At 37.8% G+C, this 23110-nt stretch overlaps 2 protein-coding genes across 4 annotated transcripts; both read left to right on the forward strand.

Moving 5' to 3' along the window:
• Nucleotides 1-4183: 4183 nt before the first annotated feature.
• On the forward strand, nt 4184-6107 carry TIP2;2 (tonoplast intrinsic protein 2;2). Its single transcript, XM_077378236.1, has 3 exons — nt 4184-4396; nt 5222-5472; nt 5560-6107. Exons 1-3 carry the CDS (start codon nt 4270-4272, stop codon nt 5932-5934), a joined length of 753 nt encoding a protein of 250 aa, XP_077234351.1. The 5' UTR covers nt 4184-4269; the 3' UTR covers nt 5935-6107.
• Nucleotides 6108-8407: 2300 nt separating this feature from the next.
• Nucleotides 8408-18099, forward strand: LOC143876533 (electron transporter, putative (Protein of unknown function, DUF547)). 3 transcript variants are annotated; one of them, XM_077378239.1, is made up of 12 exons: nt 8408-8673; nt 8947-9016; nt 10845-10920; nt 11117-11224; nt 13570-13686; nt 13957-14316; nt 15252-15574; nt 15684-15783; nt 15862-15921; nt 16631-16717; nt 17246-17386; nt 17486-18099. In XM_077378239.1, the coding sequence occupies exons 3-12, from the start codon at nt 10894-10896 to the stop codon at nt 17813-17815; spliced, it is 1653 nt and encodes a 550-aa protein (XP_077234354.1). In that variant the 5' UTR covers nt 8408-8673; nt 8947-9016; nt 10845-10893; the 3' UTR covers nt 17816-18099. The 3 variants fall into 3 exon arrangements, with proteins under 3 accessions (XP_077234354.1, XP_077234352.1, XP_077234353.1); XM_077378237.1 differs by lacking the exon at nt 8408-8673 and adding an exon at nt 8704-8851; XM_077378238.1 differs by lacking the exon at nt 8408-8673 and having other exon boundaries at nt 8858-9016; nt 15684-15759.
• The last annotated feature ends 5011 nt before the right edge of the window (nt 18100-23110 follow it).

Consider the following 23110-nt stretch of genomic DNA (forward strand, 5'->3'; position numbering starts at 1 on the left):
ACGTAGAAAAGTAAAATCGAATAGGACAAAACTAACATGCATGCCTGAAGATAAGGATGCCAAAACCACCTCCCAAAAGAAAAAGGGGTTACTTGCTTTGATTTTTGTCAATGCAAATGCGTCATGATAGATACGTGCACTCCAGGAGAGTCGTAGCCTTTACCAATCTGAAATCATGGTTTAATTGACCACTGGATTGCGAGTGGCCAATGGAAAGGCATTGTTTTATCCAAAAGTCACCTGCAGGTGATTTGCTACTATCACTCTCGCATGTTGATTTACCCGTCGCAGAAGTCGAGATTATTTGGTTTGGCTAATGGCCCTACTATTCGCTGCTCAGATAATCCAAACTGTCCAAACCATTCTAATTCTTGACCAGAGGTAAAATTATCTTGTCATTGTGACCTTAGGGTCGACTTTTACTCATCGAATCAAACGAGATTTCCGATGGATGTGATTGAAGGATAAACTACAGAGATGCCAAAGTGGTGAGTGATGCTAGCAAAGCCCTTATTCAACATGAGATAATGATCGTTTGGAAAAAAAAAAATCTGCCATTGAGTGATAAAATTAGTTAATTTTGTCTTAGTCTCGGGGGTGTGTGTTTTACTCCACTGCCATGTCCACGTACGAAATAAATGCATCGTTCATCGAGCAAGTGAACCCAACTTATACTTTTGCCAGTTCATTTTTGTTCTTTAAAATATAAATGCCCATCCATCATATAATAACCCATCGCGGAAGGCATTTTGGGGATGGTCTGTTGCATGTCAAACCAGCCACCTCGTGAATGAAGACAAAAGCTGCTGAAAAGTGAGCATGTGTGGCTGGTCTGACATGCAACAAACCATCCGCGAAATGCCTTCTGCGATGGATGCTAGCAAATCTCTAATCATAATGATAATAAGATGAAGACCAAAAATTTTAGGCCATGTTTATTTTGCAATTAGAGAACCGAATGTGGGTTCAAAATTGATTATTGAACTCAAATTTATGTTTACATTTGAGTCCAATAATTAGTTTTGGACTCACAAGCAGTTATCATAATCCAAAACAAATACGGCCGAAATGGATATTTTAGATAATTTCAATGTGGAATCGAAAAAAAATTGCAAACCGAACATCTAAAATATTGCAAGTGGTATATTTTTCCATAGCAAACGTATATGCATAATATTTCTTCATGCAATAGATTATATTTTGAATGTGTACAATTGACAAAAATCTAATATGAGACATTATTTGTGGATCAAATTAGAAGGCTAGGAAAGACTAGCTATCTTAAATGAAAACATATGCATATCTACCATTTATTATGGTAATTTCATAATCAACATGATTAATTAAAAGGTTATATTAATTGAGAAAAGTGTTTTTGCTCACGTGCGCAGGGAGCTCCCTGCGCACAAGTGGCTTAAAAAGCCACCGATTGGTTCGTATGGCGGGTCCACCTCTGCGGGCTCCACAAAAAGCGACCAATCGGTGGCTTTTTAAGCCACTTGTGCGCAGCTCCCTGCGCACGTGCGCAGAAACACTTTTCTCATATTAATTAGCTGTCTCTATACATTGAGAATATGACTTAAGCGTGTATGACATACAGTTGGGACTAATAATTACATAATATTGTTGTTGGCCACATTTATTATAAGGTATTACTGAGTATTAATTATCTGATAGGTGTTACCCATCATCCCCGTCTATTACACTAGCTACATGGCTCTTCCTTTCTCCAAATCTTTGTCCTTGCCTTGCCCATATTTCCAGCGAACCAGATTTTATACATTTGTTTCTGGCAAGAAGAAAACATGGCGGCTTACTATCAGTGCCATGCATGAGTCTCCTTGTCTACATCTGACATTTGTGATTCCATAAAGGGACTAAAGAATGATTCTTATGTACCTACATTCACTATATACTTAGATACAATATGTACTTTGAGTTTGAATAACATAAATATTTACCTCTGTGAACTTTTAACAACATTTTCTAAGAAGGTACATTGTTATATCTTATATCACTGAATTTCTGTATCAAGCATTAGAAATATATAGGAGTATAAATTATCAGCATGGGAACAATGTTGGTTCTGCAATGTTGGTTCCTAGTTTGAGCAATGAGATATAAGAGATTATAAATTTATAGAAGACTAATTCTTAGAGCACCAACTTTATGTATTTCAAGATTTTGTCGACTTCAAATGGGCTCGAGTAAGAAAATATAGAACCTTAGCATACCACTATATATATGGTGTAACTATATCAAATGCAACTTACCTGCCAAAAAATAAGTACATCAAATGCAACTTGGCTCTTATTATACAGACTAGAGGAAAAAAGTAAAAGAAAAACAAAGGAATAGAAATGAAGAGGCGCATATCATTGGCAACCATATCCAAAGCTAGAGGAAAAATCTTCAAGGAGAAGAAAAGGAGAGCATGGATATAACAGATCCTCAAACACTTCAAGGGAAAGAAGATAAAGAACAACGTATACACACACTACTGCCTTTCTGGCTTGGAAAGATGGCCAAAAGATACACATGTAAACAATCAATTAACAATTGTGAACAAACTCATACTTTTTTGTACCAACCAAGTTCTAAAGGTTGAACGTTGGAAACATAGGAGTCGATCATGTATTATGCATTGGAAAAGTAGCAGAAATCGGGTAAGGAATGGAAAAAGGGAATATTCCATCGTTTAGAACCATATCGATCTCAAGTTCTAGGTCATGATCTTGCCCTGCACAAATACCAGCTTTCGCTCCCTTCGAGTCACTTACGGAAGTGTTGGAAAGAGAAGATGTCAATGGAAATGAAGATGAGGGCTTCCCGGTCAATCGTTGCACTATCTCCATGAAATCTCGAGCTTCCGCACGAATAACCTTTGGTGACCTCACGTAGATGACCACAGGCACGCGGTGGTTGGTTGTCCCCCGAGGGGGTGCCCGGATCAAAGGCTTATTGATCTTGTAGGAATCATTTCCTACCTTAATAGGTGGAGGTCTTGAACCATGAAGCTCTCTTTTGGTGGTGAGAGATGGTTTCAAAGTGTGCTCACCGAAGGAAGGCATAGAGACTATGTATGAAATGACTTTTTTCTCTTTTTACTCACTTGAGCTGATATGGGTTGGGCCAAGAAAGTTCACACAATGCAGGTCTTTTGAAAATATCCAGGGTTCTCATCCCATTTATTGAGAGTGTGACAGAGAGCCAAATTCTAGGTCTTTAGAGAGAGAGAGAGAGAGAGAGAGAGAGAGAGAGAGAGAGAGAGAGAGAGAGAGAGAGAGAGATAGTCAAATGCTGGGTCATTGTTCTTTTAAGTTATAGTAGAAAATCGAACACTTGGTTGGACTTAGTAGAAATTTTCCAATATCTTTCTTCTAGAAGTGTAGGCCATAGAGGAGTCTTTTGGTACCGCTTGGAGGAGTCAATCGAGATTAATGCAACTACTACGAGAAAAACGTCAATGAAAAATTTAAGAGAAAATTCAGATTGAGTGTTTTGGTACCGCTTGGAGGAGTCAATCTGGTCTCCCGAGATTAATGCAATTTCAGGAAACTTTACTTCTCTCCTGAGGCTAAAATGTCAAAGATTCAAAGGTCCGAATACCTAAACATATGTAACAAAAAGAAATACTAGAAAGATGGTCAATATTAAGACTCTTTCCTACTAGACTTTTTTTTTTTCTCATCTGATCAGCTGATCCCACGGCGTCGGATATAAAATATTGTCTGCAGCTGAGTTTATGTTTGGGCAATGATAAATTCACACCGCCTGTAGGATAATTTGCACCCATTTAGACGTTAAAAAAAAGCGTTAGTCTGCCACGTACCCTCCTTTAAAAGGGTGCGAATTATCCTACAAGGGGTGCGAATTTATCGCGCCCTTTTGTTTTCTCTCCCCTTTACATAGTTTCACCCCGTTCATGGAAAGTACACTGTATTCCAGTGTAATGCGTCTGCATTATCCATGACAGTTTGCATGGCAGCCAAAAGGGTTTCGAAAATCCAGCTGTCACTTTCTGATTGGTTCTCGGAGGCCACGCTAGCATCACCGGCGCCATATTCTATTGGACGTGTCTTCATTTGAATCGAAGAGCCGTTGGGAATAAAAACTGTCAAAACCGTCAAACTTAAATAGAGCGTACTGAATCCCATATTGACTTGCTAATTAAAATCTTCACATTGTTGTGCGTCTGGATGGTGTGAATGAACAAATAAAAGAAGAAGAAGAAGAAGAAGAAAAAATTTTACGAATTAATTAGTGAAAATGGGATGGAAAACGCTACACCTGATGGAACGAGTATGCAGTCCTCCGACACTCCGATCTTATTTTGCGGAATTCATTTCCACTTTCATGTTCGTTTTTGCTGGTGTTGGATCTGCAATGGCTGCGGGTAATTAAGAACGCCCTTTTCTTTGCCACCCTCTTTTCCTTTTCAATTTTTTTAAAAAAATCCTAACAATATTACTCTAACTCGATTACTTTCTTTGCTTTGTAATTTTCCAACATATCCTTCTCAAAAGGAAGAGAAAATGATCTAAGATGTTGCCAACAGCTTATTTTGACTTCTATTGGCCTCCTTGATGGGGGCAATAAGGAGATTTTATATGGTGTGGGGCGGCGGCCCTATAGTTCAGTATTTTTCAAAAAGTATTATACGGCCCACTTCATGGGATGATCTAACCTGTTCATTTGTTGAGCAACAACATAAATAGGTCGTGCCCCAAAAATCATTTCCATACAATGATCCTAACCCTCCGATCTATAGAAGTTGCACTTTATGGAGACCTTTACAGAACGAAGGATTAGGATCATCCTATGGAAGTGATTTTTGGGGCACGACCCATTTAAGTCATGGGCCAACAAATGAACGGTTTGGATCATCTTATGAAGTTGGCAGTAGAGTAGTTATTTTAAAAATGGTAGACAATACGGCCACACCATATAAAATCTCGTGCAATGTAGTATCTTGTTGAGACGAGGTTGCACCCGATTGTGCTCTGGGAACAATGCACCACATGTACAGTGCGGATCGTAACTCTGTCTTGTGGACCCCACATATATGTGCTCCGTGCGACCATAAGACCGCTGATCTGGCCTTCTCTGCATGATCCTAGCCCCTTTGATCTAGAGAAACCGAGAGTGGAACCCAATATCCAAACACCCCTTCAAGCTTCCCTTTCTTTTCATTTCATAAGTTCAGTGCCACGTGTTACAGGGAAGCTGACGTCAGATGCCGGGCCTGATGAAACTGGACTTGTGGCCGTTGCCCTGGCCCACGCGTTCGCCTTGTTCGTGGCTGTGTACGTATCAGCAAATATCTCGGGTGGGAATGTGAATCCAGCTGTCACATTGGGATTGGTTGTTGGAGGCCACGTCAGCATCCTAAATGGCTTATGTTATTGTGGGGCCCAGTTGCTTGGCTCCACCATGGCTTGTCTCCTCTTGATGTTAGTTACCGCTGGCCAGGTATAGTTTCTTTTACCCATCTCCAAAACCACCAAATACAGAACCCGGTTCAGGGTTCTCTAACCCGGTTTATTTCCGGTTTTGCAGGCTGTCCCGACTCACGCCTTGGCTTCAGAGATGACCGGTTTTGGGGGTGCGGTTATGGAGAGCGTGACCACGTTTGCACTGGTTTACACTGTGTACGCGACGAGGGATCCGAAGAAGGGCTCGCAAGGGATCATGGGTCCCTTGGCAATCGGGTTCGTGGTTGGCGCAGGGATCCTTGCATCCGGTCCTTTCACTGGCGGTTCAATGAACCCGGCCAGGTCCTTTGGACCGGCTGTAATAACGGGGGATTTTAAGAACCATGGGGTTTATTGGGTGGGGCCCTTGATGGGTGGAGGCATTGCTGGACTTCTTTATGAAAATGTGATGTCTCTCACCAGTTGTCAACCCTCCTCTGTCCCTAATGATGGTGTTTAGTTTAGTCGAAATGGTTGTATATCACTAATATATAACAACACTTCTACAAAACACGTGTGTTAATTTCTAGTTTAATTTAATAAATTTCTAGCTTTATAGTTAGGGATATTTGGGGATTGTAACTTGTAAGTGAAAGTAGTTGATATTTAGATACCCTTATTTTGATATTGGCACTCCTCTGTATTTTATTGTACATTTATAGGCTCTACTGATATCTGCACGACCATGTATGGAGTGCTTTTCTAGATCTATACTTATGTAAAACAAGGTGCCTTCGTCATCTAATAGTAACCTTAGCTTGGCTCCATGAATTTGTTTTCATGATAAATCAGCTTTTCGAAGTGGAGATGAGGGTAGACAGATGTGCCTTAAGGCCCTGTTCGTTTAAGATTCTCACAACCGATTGTGAGTACTAAACCGATCATTATTGGTCGGGAGTATATAATCAGTTTGGCACTCACCATCGGTTGTCATAACCTTAAATGAACAGGGCCTAAGGTTTGGACTAAGGTTTGGACTAAGGCCCTGTTTGGATTGCCAAAAAAAAAACATTTATGATGGACCCATTTCTTTCAATGAAAAATGGTTGTAAAACAAATTCGGCGAACATTTGTCCACTTAAAAATGGGTGTCAAGTTTATTTTTCGACCATTTTCTGCTGAAAGAAACAGAGCCGATTTCTTTATGTGATTTAAAGGGAAATGAAATGATTATGGTTAATTTAGAGGGACATCGTCTTCCACTGAAGGTGCCTCTAAATAAAAATTGAATATGATTGGTTCTATTCTTTTTTTTCATGACTAAAAAGTAGGGCATTTTAGAAATATTTTTCCTTTCCAAACTTTTTTTAAAAATTCATGTAATCCAAACAGGGCCTAAAGTTAAAATCAGAGTAAAAGGTTACTTCCCTTACTGTCACTTGAGTCGAGGATTTGAATTTCTCCAAATATACAAAGCTTTCAGAGGATTGATCATTTAGATTTTTTCTCAATCATACAACTACATGAGCATTTAAGAACGTTGTCTAGAGACTTCGCTCTCCGCCACCATATGACTCAACTATCTGGACCACAAAAACACAGTAGATTTTACCCCTACCTTGTTTGTCAATTATGAGTTGCTAAGGCCCAGTTCGTTTAAGATTATGGCAACTGATTGCCAGTGCCAAACCTATTATTTGACTTATAATGTAATTTTTAGTCGAATAATAGGTTTGGCATTCACAATCGGTTGGGATAATCTTAATTGAAAATGTCCTCATAAAGACTTTACTTTCACTCTATTGGGGATAGAATTATTAAAAACAACCATTTTATTTTGAAATCATGATTTTTTTAAACAGCGATGCAAATGTAATGTAGATACATTTGATTCGGTGATTTTAACAGACACTGGCAAGGAATGATACCGAAAAGCCCGGTTTTTTTCTAGGTCTTTCCATTCCACCCATGGCATGAAACGATAGCTCATGGCTAAGATTCATCAAACTACTAGGAAAATCTGTAAAATTTGAGAGAATTTCTATTATTCTTGGACGATTTACATTAAGCACAAGGAGTGTTTTTATAGAACACTCAAATGATAAACATAGCAAGAGAATAAGATAATTATGAAAAGACACTATCCTAATCTAATTTACTTGCCTAGTCTAATCCAACCAACCAATATACTCTAATCAAATCAAATCTTCTAATCTCAGAATATTTGATCTTGACTTGATTTCATTCTCTAATAAAATCTACCCTTTTGCTTGTTTTTCAAGCGAAACTCTCCAGCCCTTCGAGGGTCCTTTCGATGCATTGTAATATAAAGGTAGAAGGAAAGGAACATTGATTCTCATTTCTTTTGTTTCAATTTTCTTTTCATGTGAATGGTAATAAGAAATGGAAAATGTATCCTTCTACTTTGATTTCCTCCCTTTTTAGGACCGACAAGTGAGTGTCCCTATTTGATTTCCCCCGAAAATATGTTACGCACAAAACAGGGCGGGTCTCATGTGGTATGGGTCATGTGGGATGTAGTGTACAAACGCTAATAATGGGCTCCATTCACCATTCCATAACTTGTGTGTTGGTGAGTGCTGGGGACCATTATTCCCAGTTTGATCATAGCATGATTTTAAGAAAATTGCTTTCCTTCAAAACATGGAAAAAACCCACAGAAAATGATTTAACCAAACGCCGGAAACTAATTTCCCATAGGAAAAAAAAATATAGGGCGATGATATTTTCAGCCACTCCCCTGCAGTACGCATTCACCCCGTGAACGTGATTTGACGTCAAAAAGCGTTAAAGTTGCCCACTGTTCACGTTATCAAGGGGGCGAATGCTTACTGTAAAGGGGGTGAAAATATTATCTCCCAAAATATATTTCCCTGCATTTTCCCGCATCGAAATTATAAAAACCAAAATTCCGAAGACCAAGATTTGTACCCGGATCCAGATCCGGATAATCCCTGACCATATCCTCTATCCAAAGCTAAACCACGACCAATGCGCATTACGCACCCGGGCCCATTTATAGCTTAAAGCTTTAAATGCCCTTCTTCCTCCTCTCTCCAAATTCGAATCTCTTGACCGTATTCTAACCGTTTCCTTTCAAAGAAGGGCACAGAGAGAGAGAGAGAGAGAGAGAGAGAGAGAGAGAGAGCAACATTGTCAGTTCATTAAATCATCTCATTTATTTTCTCCAACAACACCAAAAAACTTGAATTCAATTCCTCCATCTGCTGGTTTTATGGTACTGCCTTCAATTTTACATTCTCTCTTCTTATCTAATCTTAAAATAACCCATTAAAAACTTCACAAGATCTTCAAATTCCCACCTTGGCTTCTGTTGCCTGTGATAAGATATAATCTTTGTCTGCCGTTATTTCTCTTATAAAAATATTTATATATGTATATGCTTAGAGAAGAATGTGAGAATTTCACTTTTCGTTTTTATGTACTTTTGTTCATCTTGGTTTGGTGGGTTGAAGAGATTATTGGAAAATGGATGGTTGTTCTGTAACAGATAAAGATGTTGATACGAGCAGAGAGGAGGGTTGTTCAAATGTTTCCTCAACGCACAAGCGGTCTAAGAGGTGGACCTTTTTACTTTCTGTTGATCCTTTTTAAATTCATATAGGTTGGTTAGGACTTAAAATTTATGCAATATAGGATATGGGGTTTCCATGGTTTACAAGTTTTCAGGAGTTTGGGAATTTTTTAGTCTTACTAATGCAAATGGGTCTTCTTTGCTCTCTCTCTCTCTCTCTCTCTCTCTCTCTCTCTCTCTCTCTCTCTCTCTCTCTCTCTCTCTCTCTCTCTTTGTTTCTTTTGGGTGAATATGGTGTTTAAGCCTTAGATTTTGGATTTTAGAGCCTTTTTTTTTTTTAATGTTGAGTGTGTGTTGTTTGGTTCAGTTCGATTTACTCACTGGGCTTAGATTTTCTTTTTCTATTTCTTTTTCTTTTTCTTTTTGGTTGATATTTAAGTATAAAGGGGCAATGCAATGTATTTAGGTAAATGAAGGTTTAGGCTTCACTGACATTTGTCTAAGGGAACTTTGTTCACCAATAGGCGCTACGGCATGCTCTAATTAGAAGGATTGGAACTCTGATTGCAATCTGTCTTATTTTTCTTTTTATATGTTCTCATTGTTTCTCATTAGATATTCCCTTCAGTTCTTTGTTTCTTCTACTTGGTGCCTTTTCAGTTGCTCCCAAGTTCTTAGTAAGTCTTAGGAAATTTTGGTCTTTAAAACTATATTTTGAGCCAAATTTGACGTTTCAAGTCTTTCACTTGAAAATCTTTAATGTTGTTATGATCTGAACTTGGTGGGATTCAGTTTTTGAAATCAATCTGCTTCGAGAAAAAGCTTCACGTGTTCCACTTGTATTTGGGTCTGTTGGCTCAGAATGATTGGGCTTTAATCTTTTAGACCATTGCATTCTCTGCCATATAAGCTTGAAATGTTTTCTTAGTGACTTACAGTTTCGGAAGGGTCGGCAGTGAATTTTCAATTGACTATTCCATAATATAGATACTATGTCGGTAATTATAGCTTAGCAACCGTATTTTACTTATTTCATTAATAAGAACAATTTTTTGGAGGATTTAAGCCTTAAACCCGTTTAGTATTCGTGAATTATAGTTGCCAATGAACAATGGCTGGTAGGGGGCATGTTACTGCTGTGTTATGAGCCATAAGTATTGTTTGATATAGTTCATTGCCCAAATGAAATCCTGATTTCTCCTCATCTTAACATTGTGTTATGATGATGGTAAGGAATCTATTTTAGATCTCCTGAGACCTCAATTGCTTGATCATTTTCATTTAACATTCTGCCTGTGTTTTTTTTGTTGTTAGTCAATGGTTTTAATTGTAATGAAAATACTGCATGTGTTTTGCAAATTTTTTTCTAGGAGCTTGGGGCGGCACCTTAAATTTGATTGATAAGAAAAAATAGTTACAAGAGGAGAACATAAAACCTTGCCTCTAACCCATCAAAATACAAGAAGACGAAAAATAAAACCCCTTTGCAAAGCAAACATGCAATATTTTGTGCGAATATAAGCAACACGTAATTGGGGGCATCTAGCCGCCCCTTGGTCCTCCAGAGTTTTTGGGTAGTGTTTTGCAATTTTTTTTTTATTGTTACTAACTCTTGCATTTGATTATAAGAGTGTGCTTATGGTTGGGCTGGTTAAATTTTTTATTAGTTATAAGGAAAATACTGCACAATTATATGCAAATTGTGTCTGTTAATGAGTTTTCCAGCAGCCTCCATTGAACAACTTTTGCATAAAATTCACATATTAATCACCTTGTGCTCTTGCTTTACTTTAGTACCCTTTCATCTGGCAGCTTATGTTTGTTTGGTCTGTCTTGCTGCCACTCATAGTAAGATAATGGTGTTTTCCTTCCAGTGCTTCTGATAGGAATTTGGGTTCTGGAAGGCATGGAGTTCCGCATTCCATGGGGAAAGATTCAGTTGTCTCGCAGGTGAGTCCACACAATCTTACTAATTTTAAATTTGTAATTCTTCCAAAGAACTATTTTGGATGTGTTTATGACTGCATATTCAATGCTTTAGAAACATAATTTTTGAGAAAATAGATAGTAGATACTCCTTATTTTTCCTGTGGAAACTAAGGATAAAGCGGCTATTCACCCTCTCCTCTTATTCCAAATCTATCAGGATTCACAAAATATGAGGCATCATGGCATGCACGCCCCTGATCATCAAGTTTCCAGTGACATTATCAATGCCTCTTCACTGAACCCTCGAGATTCCCTAGAAAATGATGTAAGCAGCTGTTCTCTTTAATATTTTTCACTGTAACAATGTATTTATTTTGATGTGCATGTGTTTTTCACATTACATCCACCTACATGTTCAGATGTATAAATACCTAGGGACACATTATTTGAAATATTCTACACAATAAACCATGGATGCCCAAGATTGGACTCTGCATGAGATTTATGTTACTTGTTTTGTTGTTCATTATTCCACATACAGCATGATGCAAACATGATTTATATTTCATTAGATGGAAAACGAACTCATAGCTACTTACGTTTGGCGCTAATGCCCGTGCAAATAAAGTATCTGATCGATTTGCAACCAATTTTTCCATATCCAATACATTCCAGTTTGTATAGGTTTACGCTCCATTGAACCAGGGAGCGTCAACTAGGCACCACCTCTCTATAGTCAAAACCTTTCCTCACCTTTCTTCTTCTGCTTCTCCTTTGTCTTCTTATTCCTTCCCTTAAACATAGCATTTTCTCTAAATTCCATCACTTTTTCTTTGTCCTTCTTCATATTTATAGGAATATTTTGGGATAATTAGGAATTGCCAGCATGATGTAATTCAGCTTTGACCACCTACTATTTTAGGAGACTATTTTTATTAGTTACTATTTTGGAAAGGGAAATGTTATCAGCACTACTGTATTTTGATGACCGCACTCCTCACTTTATTAAAAGTACGGTATGGCCCGCACCATACGATGATCCAAACTGCCCATTAGATGTGCCACAGCCTAAATAGGTTGTGCCCCAAAAATTATTTTCATAGGTTGAACCTAATCGTCAAATCTGTAGAAGCGTCTAACATTCAGTCCCTCTACAGATCGGAGGGTTAAGATCAACCTATGGAATGATTTTTGGGGCACAATCTATTTAGGCTGTGGCACATCTAATGGGCGGTTTGGATCATCGTATGGTGTGGGCTATACCATACTTTTAATAAAGTGAGGAGTGCGATCATCAAAATACAGTAGTGCTGATAACATTTCCCTTTGGAAACTTAGTCTCGTTTCTTCTTTTTTTTTAGCATAGTTTCTATTTTTAGATTGTTTCAATTTTTGAAGCTTAGATTTCCTTCCGTTTCACGTTTTTCTTCCCCAAATTCATTTCCCAACTCGGTAGCTATGGTCCATACTCTAATTTCAAACCAGAGAGGTATTGAGAAACATTAAAATTATCTCACCACTATTACATCACTGATACATCTAATGTAAGAAGCTGATATATATTCAACTCCTCACGAACACTCATCATTACCAAGTGATATTCTTCCAAGTTTTTCTCTCTCTGTTGTATAATAGAAAACTACTGAAATATTGGTGTTTTGTGGACCCAAAATACATATTCCTAACATGTTCCCAAATTTGTTTAGCAGTATTAAGAGGAATAAGGCTACTACTAATTTTTCCACTCCATAGTATTCCACCAATATGATTTAATTTGAGCATCTTCTTGAATCAACTATGAGAAATTGGATCCATTAGATTGAGGTTTTGCTTCTGTAAAGTACTTCAATTTCCCTTTGCTAGTAAGAAAAACCTCCAGACTTGGCCAAGTGAACATAGTATTCTCCATCTACACCTCACTCAAATGCACCAACAAGCACCTATTATGCACTTCTAGCTGTATTAGACAGCCCACACGAAGTAGATCCACATTCCAATCAGCAGTCCAAATAAAAAATTACACCCTATTCCAACAAACAAGTCAACAGAGTAAAGGAGTTAACATCAATATACGCTGCATTCCACAAAGTTCTCAACAAAGAGCACAACCAAAACTCCAGAAGCAGCAGGCTTCAACCTAAGGAAGATTTTTGTCGCACCACCCAAACCAACAAGGCTACCTTCTATTTCGTAGATGGGAGAAGGTATTTAAGTCATTTCGAAGACTATACACCACCATTTGTGGTTCGAATGAACCACCACACAAAACTGAGGAACCACAAGGATTTGAATACTATGATCAACACAAAGAAGGTGATCAAATACCGAATTTTAGTCAAGCAATAAAAAAAGGAGAGAGAGAGAGAGAGAGAGACGGTTGGGACGAAAAACAATGTTTATTGCTCTGATACCATGTTAATTGTTGTGTATCAGGGCAATAAACAAAGAAAAAAGAGCGAAAAGAGAAAAGAGAATCACGAGAAGAGAGTTATTAACCTTTCCTCACATTTTGCTAGTTTATAGAATAAAATGTGATGGATAGAAACGACCCTACACTATAAACATATTCCAACCAAGAGAATAGATGAATTTTAGTAATATTATACAGTTGCATGGTTTTCAAACTTTACAATCATATATGCCTGCAGTGTATGACATTTTGTCTTGCAGATCGAGCAACTACAAATGCGTTTGGAACAAGAGAAATCTATGCGCCTTACGCTCGAGAGAGCAATGGGTCGAGCTTCTAGCACATTGTCTCCTGGACACAGACATTTTGCTTCTCAGGTATGTACCGCTGTTAACGCTGGGACTTAAACATTATAGCTCTAGATGGTGATTTTGTTCAAGTTTTGAATTGAATCTTTTCTCACTATGAATGAATGTCTGCAACTTTTAGATAAAGAGCGTTGATTAGTTTCTTTTTGTAGAGCTCATACCTTTTGATGGTCCTCATAATATGCTACCATTATAGTGTATGGTGTTTATGTTGGTTATTTTCTTTAGATCCAAACATATTTTAGTACGAATTAACTAAAACATTTGGGTTCATTTTAGACGAAAGAGCTAATAGCCGAGATTGAGTTGCTCGAGGAAGAGATCGGAAACCGCGAACAGCATGTTCTTTCTCTCTACAGAAGTATCTTTGATCAATGTCTTAGTAGGCCGCCATCAGAGCAAAATTCGGTCATTACTTCTCCTGCCCATGCAAAGAATGAAGTAAGAAAACACCCGAGCATAATTTCAAGTGCATTTTGCTCCTCGAAGAAGTTTCCTTTGCAACCTTTCCAACTCTTAGCTTCTGTAAAAGATTCTGGGAAAAAGAATGTATTGTTGCAGTCGAAGACCAGAAATGCATCACTGCTTGGTGGCAAACCAAACATTCATATCGAGAGAAGTTGTTCGGATTCTGTGAAGGTATGGAGAAAACTAAAATGTTTCCATAGTGATAACCACGTCACAGGCCCTCCTTTTCTTGATGCCTAAAATGTTCATAGTTAGATCCTATGTCATAGTCTTTTCTTACAGTGGCTAACGTTTAGACTTTTTATCTGCTTCTGAGTTGCTTTCTTGATCCATATTTCAAGGTGATAACCATGTCAATTGGTTTTTGATGTTACAATGGCAAACATTTAGACCTTGTATCTGATTCTAAATTGTTCTTTTGATCCCTAATGTCCACGCTAACTCATTGTCATAAAGAAATTATTTAGATTCTACTTCTCGACTTATTAATGCTGTTTAAATTTTTTTGACTGATTGAGCCGTTCGTTGCTTCTAACAAGATAGTGGCTCTTGACATATGAACTGATCATATAATAATTGGAAGCTGCTCAACATCATAACCGTCAGGTTACAGATTCAATCCCAGCTTACCCATCAAAAGAAACTCTATCATTAAATTAAATAATTATTGTTATCATTGGGCCTTCTAAAATAACTATTTCATTTAATCTCTCACGGATGAATTAAAATGCCAGATTATGCCTTCTTTGTGGAGTGGGTCAGCATTAAGATACAATAAGTTATATCGCAGATCAATGCATGCTATTGCAACCTATTAAACCATTTCCACTGACTTGATAGGTGCCCAGAATAAGACTTGGCTGTTGGTGCATCATTTGATCGGTGTTTATAGTATTTTACCATTGAGGTCAACGTAAGCTTGGTTTCTGATATATTATTTGAATCTTCACGAGCTTCAGTTTATAATGATGGGTATCTAAGAAAGCATGCTTGCATTTATGGCTCCAAGCAAACTAGATGGGAACCCTCTTTTGGTCCATTTCAGCAATCACACGCGCGCGCGCTTAATGGTTGTGGCTCCTACTCATTTCTATTTCTGGTTTTAGGTTCAGGGAAAAGTACCAACAGCAGGGAAGAGTTCTTTGGCTCGTATTCTGAAAGATCATCTTTATCAGTGTCCAAGCAAGTTGTCTGAGGAGTTGGTCAGATGCATGGCGGCAATATATTGCTGGGTACGTAGCTCAGCCTCTACAAAGTCAGACAAAGGCCGGTCACCTTTATTGTCGAGATCATCCACCAATGTAATCCCCCCCCGACGTACTATTGGAGATGACCAAGATTGGTCTTGCAGATCCATGGTGGAGATATCTTGGATATCCACCGACACAAATCAGTTTTCACGTGCATCTTATGCCATTAGCAACTATAGGTGGGGTTAAAAGTAGAAGGAAGGAAAACGCTGACCTCTTATGGCTGTTTTGTTTTATATCTTTTGGACAACCACAAGTGCTAATGTTCCTCAGTGTTGTGAATTGCAGAGTTCTGGTAGAGCAACTGGAAAGAGTGAATGCTAGCCAGATGGAAAATGATACCAAAATGGCATTTTGGATCAATGTGTACAATTCTCTTGTTATGCATGTAAATATTGCACATTACAAATTAGTCCATCTTGCCTTTCTGCATTTATATAATTATTTCTTGCATGTTGTCATGTAGGCATATTTAGCGTATGGAATCCCCCACAGCTCTCTGAAAAGGATGGCCTTATTTCATAAGGTATACAGTATTTCAATTCTTTCTTGAAGCAACTGTTCAGTACTCTCTTGCACTGACAATAACTTTAGCAGCTGCTCTCTTTTTAACTGAGTGTAACAACTGTTTATTGTTCACTTAGTTTCAGCAGAAACTAGATTAATTTTATTCTCATAGATCCAAAAGCAAATGAAACATCCACCTCTTGAGTACTTAATTGTTGAAAACCATTCCAACTTTTGGGCTGCCCCTCAATATTTGTCTTTTGTCTAATCGCACATGAGTGCCTTGGTACTTTCACATCACTGGTATGGTTGATGTTCAAAATTTATCCCTTTCAAAAAAAAAAAAAAAAAAAAAAAAAATTTCCCTGAACAAAAAGTCTGTCTTCAATTCTGAAGCAGGCTTTCTTTGAGCGTGACCAAGCCATTATATTGGGAGACAGATGACCAAACCGTTCTATTTGAATTGCTGCTTGACTAAATAATCCTTGTTTATGCTTGTTAATATTTATAGAAAAAAATTGTTGAAACAAATCACAAAAATGTTCCATCAACCTCTTGCATTACGCTTAGGGAGAAGAAAAAAAAACCCCTCTTGCATTACGCTTCTTGCTTCTGGACATCACTGCCTGGTGATTGGAATCCTACCCATATGGTCTAAAATATGAAATATTTCCTCGGGATCTAACATGTTCTGATTGTGCTTTAATAAATTTCTTCATTTACTGCAGGCTGCTTACAACATCGGAGGCATTGTCATTAGTGCCAATTCCATAGAGCACGCCATATTGTGCTGCCGTGCACCCCGAATTGGTCGTGTATGACCTCTATTTTCGCTTCAGTTTTCATATATTAATGTCCATTTATCCCTTTTTTTATTTCATTGTGAAAAAAATTAATTGATTTCAAAGTTGTTTCACTTTCAAAATATTTTCCATGTCAGACATGGGTGGGTGCAACATGAAACTACCTCCTCTATTTTTTTTCTTATTGCTGTAGCATAATATAGTTTTTCACTATATTTTTAGCATGTTATGTTTTCAACAGTCTAATGACTCTAACGTATATGGTATACATGCATGAGTAGAGGAGTCTTCCTGGTTTTCGGTGCTGCTGTGTTTGGTACTTCATTTTCATGTTCATCATAGTACATTATATATCTATTTGTAAGTTGTTTACTTGTGTCAAACTTGCGTAAATGTATTTATATCTACTTCAATTTATTCTTGCACATGCCAAAATCCGTGCCCTTCATTTCGATCAGCACTATAAATTATACTGGAAGAGAACTAGTGTAGCATTTCCCTTTTTCCTGTCTACTCATCTTTTTTAAAATTTACTTGCAGTGGTTTGAATCGATCCTTTCAACTGCTATGAGGAAGAAATCCGGTGAAGAAAGGAAAATCCTTGGGTCAGGATACACTCTCTTGAATTCCCATCCCCTAGTTTGCTTTGCACTCTGTAATGGCTCGGCTTCTGATCCCATGGTAATCTTTGAATCTATCTCCATTTATCACCAAAATAAAGCTTATTATTCTCAAAATGCTGAAGGCTGGTACTGTCGTTCTTGTTAAACCTTTGTGCAGCTGAAGGTCTACACAGCTTCGAATGTGAAAGAGGAGTTGGAAATAGCAAAGAAGGATTATCTTCAAGCTAATGTGATTGTCAAAAAGTCAAGGAAAGTGTTCTTACCCAGAGTTCTCGAGAGATATGTGAAGGAGGCCTCTATTAGTTCAGATGATCTACTTGCTTGGGTCTCTGAAAACGTCGATAAAAAGTTACAGGATGCCATACGAAAATGCACTGACTCTAAATCAAAGAGAAAGGCATCACAGATCATAGAATGGTTACCCTACAATGCGAGATTCCGGTACATCTTGGCGAGGGATTTAACTGAAAAGCCATGGTGGGTATGACTTTCTTCAGCTTGGAGTTGATAAATTCTCATTGCTATGAGATGCCCATTTCCAATTAAGCATAGCTTGGCTTCTTATGATTCAAAATCTAGATATTTGACCAAAAATGAAGGAACCTACGTTTGAAGATGAAGTGTAACTCCATTGAGCTTCTCATTGTACATAGTCAATACAATTGTTTCGCGTACTAGAATTCATAGTGGCATTATGTTCTACGGCCAGTTGGGATTGACCCCAGCTTTTCATGATTTATGTATCTTGATTTTAAGAAATGATGTTCAGCATGACTAGTCCAACTAAAGCATGATTATAACTGCAGTTCAGATAAGGAATATGACATGTTCCTCTCTTGTACATGTTTGTATTTTAATGAAATAAGTTAGTCCATAAGAGGCACTTGCAATCTAATTGGATTATGTAATCCTGCAATCTCTTGCACCCAAATCCAGTTAGATTGCTAGTTTACATACAAATTTGACCCAAGCTAGTGTTGTAAGTATTTCAATGATTCAATCAAGATGGATAAACAAGGAATGAGGCTGTTGAGGTTAAGGGAGATGATAATCTGTACTCCCTCACTCGTATTGATAATGGCGCTTCTTTCTTTATTTAAAATTCTCTTATTAGCAATTAAAACTCCAATAAAAAACTGTCAACATGGAATCAAGAGTGTCTAGTTCCATTACAAGAAAAGGGATGTGGGTATCATGTCCCAAGAATTAAATTGTCCATTAGCATGATGATAATATCCTATTTCATCTAAAGGACTACTTCTTGACTGCATTTTGATTCCTGGAATCAGGAATGAGAATCGGCATCCTATTCTGATTCCCTCATAAGCTCAATGGAAAAAATTAAATTAAAACAATCAATTCAAAAAATTCCAATAAAAAATCCATTGCAGTCGACATGAAATCAGAATCCACCTCTTGGGGTGGGAGGAAACATATTCTGATGAATTCCCCCTCTTAATTCTGCCACGGTGTCATTTCTGGCCTTTGATTCCGTTCTTTTTTTTCCCTAAAACCAAATGCCGGAATCAGAATAAGATGCTGGTTCCATGGCACGATTCCAGCAATCTAAATGCCCATATCCTGCCATAATTATACCCATTTTGACTCGATCACATTTTTTATTTTTGGGTTTTGCTAACGAGTACCCTGGGCACTCGTTAAGAGCATTTAAAGCACCTATTTTCATGGACCCCACGCTTATATCCTCAGACACATTTATTACTGGAGCAACGCTCGTAATCGAGACTTTATTTCGACAATCACAATTTCAGCAAAAGAGGCTTCAGTGGGCGAGGGTTTGGTATTTACAAAAATACCCCCACCATGACAAAATAACAAGAATACCCCTATCTCATAAAAGATAACGAAAATAAAAATACCCCTACTTATATCTCATGAAAAGTGACGAAAATACTTATATCTCATAGAAAGTGTTAAATACACCTATCTCTTCTTCGAATATAAAAAAAAATACTCATATATCATGGAAAATAAAAAGACTCTATCTCATAGAAAATGATCAAAGTACCACTCACTCATAAAAAATATCAATATACTTATATCTGATAGAAAATAATAAAAAAGACCCTATCTATTGCAAGAGAATTTATATGGTGGACGGCTCTGCACGTACATGCAACCCGAAAAAAATACTGGTGGCAGCATTTTTTTGGTGATCCAACCATTCATTTTGTTGGGCCCTGATGTAGATAGTGTGGGCCCGTAAAAACTATTAGAGAATCAAATTAGATCTCGGATCTAATTTTATTCTCTAATAAAATCTTCTCCATAGAATGATACCCTTTGATTTGGGAGGTTTAAAATGGACACCGCAATATATATAAAAAAAAAACTACATAGATCGGGGGGTTAGGATCATCTTATGAAAAACATTTTCTAGGCACACCCCCAACAAATGAAAAAAAAAATACTAGGGCCGACATTGTTTGGGTGATCCAGCCATTCATTTGTTGGGCCCTAATGTAGATAGTGTGGGCCCATAAAATCTTCTCCATAGAATGATCTTAACCCTTTGATTTGAGGAAGTTTAAAATGGACACCACAATATTAAAAAAAAATGCATAGATTGGAAGGTTAGGATCATCGATCCTGTGAACAAAATACACTATCTCATAAAAATGACAAAAATAAACTCATCTCATATAGAATAATAAAATATTTCAATCTCATGGAAAATGGGTTAAGGTACTTTGGCTATTATCTTTTATGAGATAGGAATGTTCTTGCTATTTTCTCTTAACGGGGGTATTTTTGTAAAAACTAGACCTCCCCCAATGCACATACCTCTTATGTTGGAATTGTATTTCCAGCATATAAACAACAAATTTAATGTTTCCCTACATAAATGAAATTGTGGGAAACGGCTCTCTAATAATAAATGTGTTTCGAGGATAACAGGCAAATGACATGAACATTCTGCCTCTAACTATAGTACTTTAGCTTCATGAATTTTACATGCAGAAACCCCTTATGTTGATATTGGCGCCCCTCTACTTTAAACTTCTCATGTTGTCTATTACAATTCCTATCCCAACGGGACCACTGCCATGCGTGGGGGCAATCGCGTCCATGAAAATTGTGGTATCATTAATTTTTCCATCCGCCATTTTTAACCATACATTTGAAAGGCACATTATTGGACGGCTAAGATATCTTAATTTTTCTAGAGATTTAGCCATCCACGTGTTGGCTCACTGGATCAACAGCCTTGATCATTATGTAATGATCGAGATGATAAGATAAGAAGACGAAACGAAACAAATTTCGTGAAATGACCAGACTGCCCCTGGGTTTCTGAGAGTTAAAACTCCGTACGAAATTTCGTCGAACAAAGCATGCAATAGGGCACGTGTTGCCATTTTATTGGATAGATTCCCGTTCACGCAATCCACACTAGCGATTGACGTAGGAATCATTAGCTTCGACGTTTGGACTTCACATTGGAAACAACTACAATAATGCCACTACGCTTTTACAAGAGCAAGCTGCCTTTCCGGGGGTGTCTTTAATGACGAATAACACGGTGGCCGGCCGTGCGTGCACGTGCGGCCCCAAAAAATCTTCTCCATAGGATCATCCTAACCCTCCGATTCATTGAGGTTTCTATATTGCGCCGTCCATTCTAAACCTCCACAAATCAGAGGTTTAGGATGATCCTATGGAGAAGAATTTCTGGGCACACCCTATCTATGTCAAGGCCCATAATATCGATGGTTTTAGATCACCCAAACAATGTGGGCCCCACTGTATTTTTGGGCTGCAAGAGCATGCATGCACGGCTGACCACCATATAAATTCTCGTCTTTAATTATTCTCCTCTCTTTCCGATACACGAAATGCAAGGGCCCTTTTATGCAAGGGTGGGAGAACGGCCCTAGAATAGATCCACGTCATTTTTAAAGTCAGTACCACTTACTTTAAAAATGATGTTGATCTATTCAAAGGCCCTTCTCCCAACGGCCCTTGCATAAAGAGGGCCCTTGCATCTATCATTCATCTTTTAATAAAATGTCTCTAGCTGAAAGTGATAGAAAAAAAAAGGTTAAAAAATATAGGGGTGGGGTGAAAGAAGGGCTTAAAACAACATTATTATGCGAATCAAAAGTAATAAAAATTGGCATAAAAAATAATAACACATGATTCATCTACTCCACGTCACATTCTACTATCAAAATGATATATAAAAAAATATTTATGAAAGTTTCATCGAGTGTTCACATTGACAAAAAAAACCTGACCCGACCCGACCCGAGATATTTCTCGGGTAGGGTTGGGTTCTCCAAAACCCGACCCGCCCGACCCGAGTTGCAGCCCTAGTTCTTTTGTTGCACTTGATGCTTATTGTATTATAACTGAATTAAATTATTTATATTTATGTACAAGTTCGATTAATCTAAGTATATTTTGTTCTACACCCAACACCTTATCTCTCGGTTCAGTACATATTAGATTTCACTCAACATCTCAAGAGGACTTTGAAAAACACGTAGCCCTCTAGGTTCATTAGAAGTTGATTTGGCAAGTCAAGCCCCCTCTTAGCCCTTATTAGTATAGCAAGTATTTCTTCATAAGTAAGCCACCTCCTTGGATTTCCATCCACAAACTATTTTGTAAAAATATTTTTCAAAATGTTTTTACATGGTTGCCAACACACTCTCTAAAATTATGGGAATGTATGTGTATATATACTCCATATGATAGGTATATACAAACTCTATATAATGGGAAAATTATGGGAGCCACTGCGTGCCAATACTACTTTTTTTTTTTTTTTTTTGGTAACGAAGGGTGTCCCCACCCCCTTTTCGGGGGTAGGACTATTTCCCTACGGATGCGCGCAATCACCCGGAGCCACTGTGTGTCAATACTGCTGTGATGATGAAGGCGTGGGCACTCCATCATTGAAGTTTCTAAGAGATGACTGTGTATAAGAAACACAGCAAAGTTTGACGTAGAAATGTGTCCTTAGTGATTTAATTTTGTGCCTCATAATGGGCCAAATAATTGTTCTGGGCCCGAAAGTGCCTCTTTTGGACTAGCTTTTTAATTTGAGAAATAATATATTTGCCCCTCTTTCTTACTTGGGCCACCCGCTTGTCACTTGTGGTGTAAAAGGGTAGTAATGGCTCAAAAATACACTAGAGTAGGTTGGCCTCGGGAAGAAAAGGGGCCGAATATAAAAACGAGCATATCCATTGGCAAGTATTATGAACAATTTAAAGAACAAACATACTAAGAAATCATGAATAGTATAAGTGGTTGCCGGATGGGCAACACTGCCGCCGATTGGGTAAACTCAAAACAAGGACATATTATCCCACTTTGATTCCATAAGGCTCTGTTCACTTGTTTTCCCGAGATAGGAAAAGAAAATGTTTCCCAGGAATATGACATGGCATTAGGAAAAGAAAATCCAGGGAATCTGTGTAGGAAAAGGTTTCTTTGGACTGTTCATTTGCACAGGAAAAGGTTTCAAGGGAAACTGCTTATCCTTCTTTTTGCACTAGTTTTTCCGGGAAATGAAATCCGAGTGTTTTTTGTTGGAAATGAAATCCCTGAAGAGGGGGGGAATGAGTTTTTCCATCTCATTTTTTGACTTATTGTAGAAATTCCACATGTGTAATTCTATTTTCCCGGGAAAGCAAGTGAACACCAGAATTCTATCTTGTCAAAGAAAAAAGAGGCTATTTTTCAAGGATTTGCTTTCCCGGGAACACAAGTAAACATAGCCTAAAAGAAGACACGAAGGATATTTCCTTCT

This window comes from Tasmannia lanceolata, unplaced genomic scaffold (genome assembly GCF_043159265.1).
Source record: "Tasmannia lanceolata isolate RefF3 unplaced genomic scaffold, GAP_Taslan_0.1 ptg000005l, whole genome shotgun sequence".
Taxonomy (NCBI): Eukaryota; Viridiplantae; Streptophyta; class Magnoliopsida; order Canellales; family Winteraceae; genus Tasmannia; species Tasmannia lanceolata.

Excerpts from the sequence above, each read along its gene's own strand:
- LOC143876533 (XM_077378237.1), top strand. The coding sequence starts at position 8,830 with ATGTATATGCTTAGAGAAGAAT. Across the intron at positions 15,922-16,630 it reads GGATGGCCTTATTTCATAAG|GCTGCTTACAACATCGGAGG; the intron begins GTATACAGTATT and ends CATTTACTGCAG. Across the intron at positions 16,718-17,245 it reads GTGCACCCCGAATTGGTCGT|TGGTTTGAATCGATCCTTTC; the intron begins GTATGACCTCTA and ends ATTTACTTGCAG.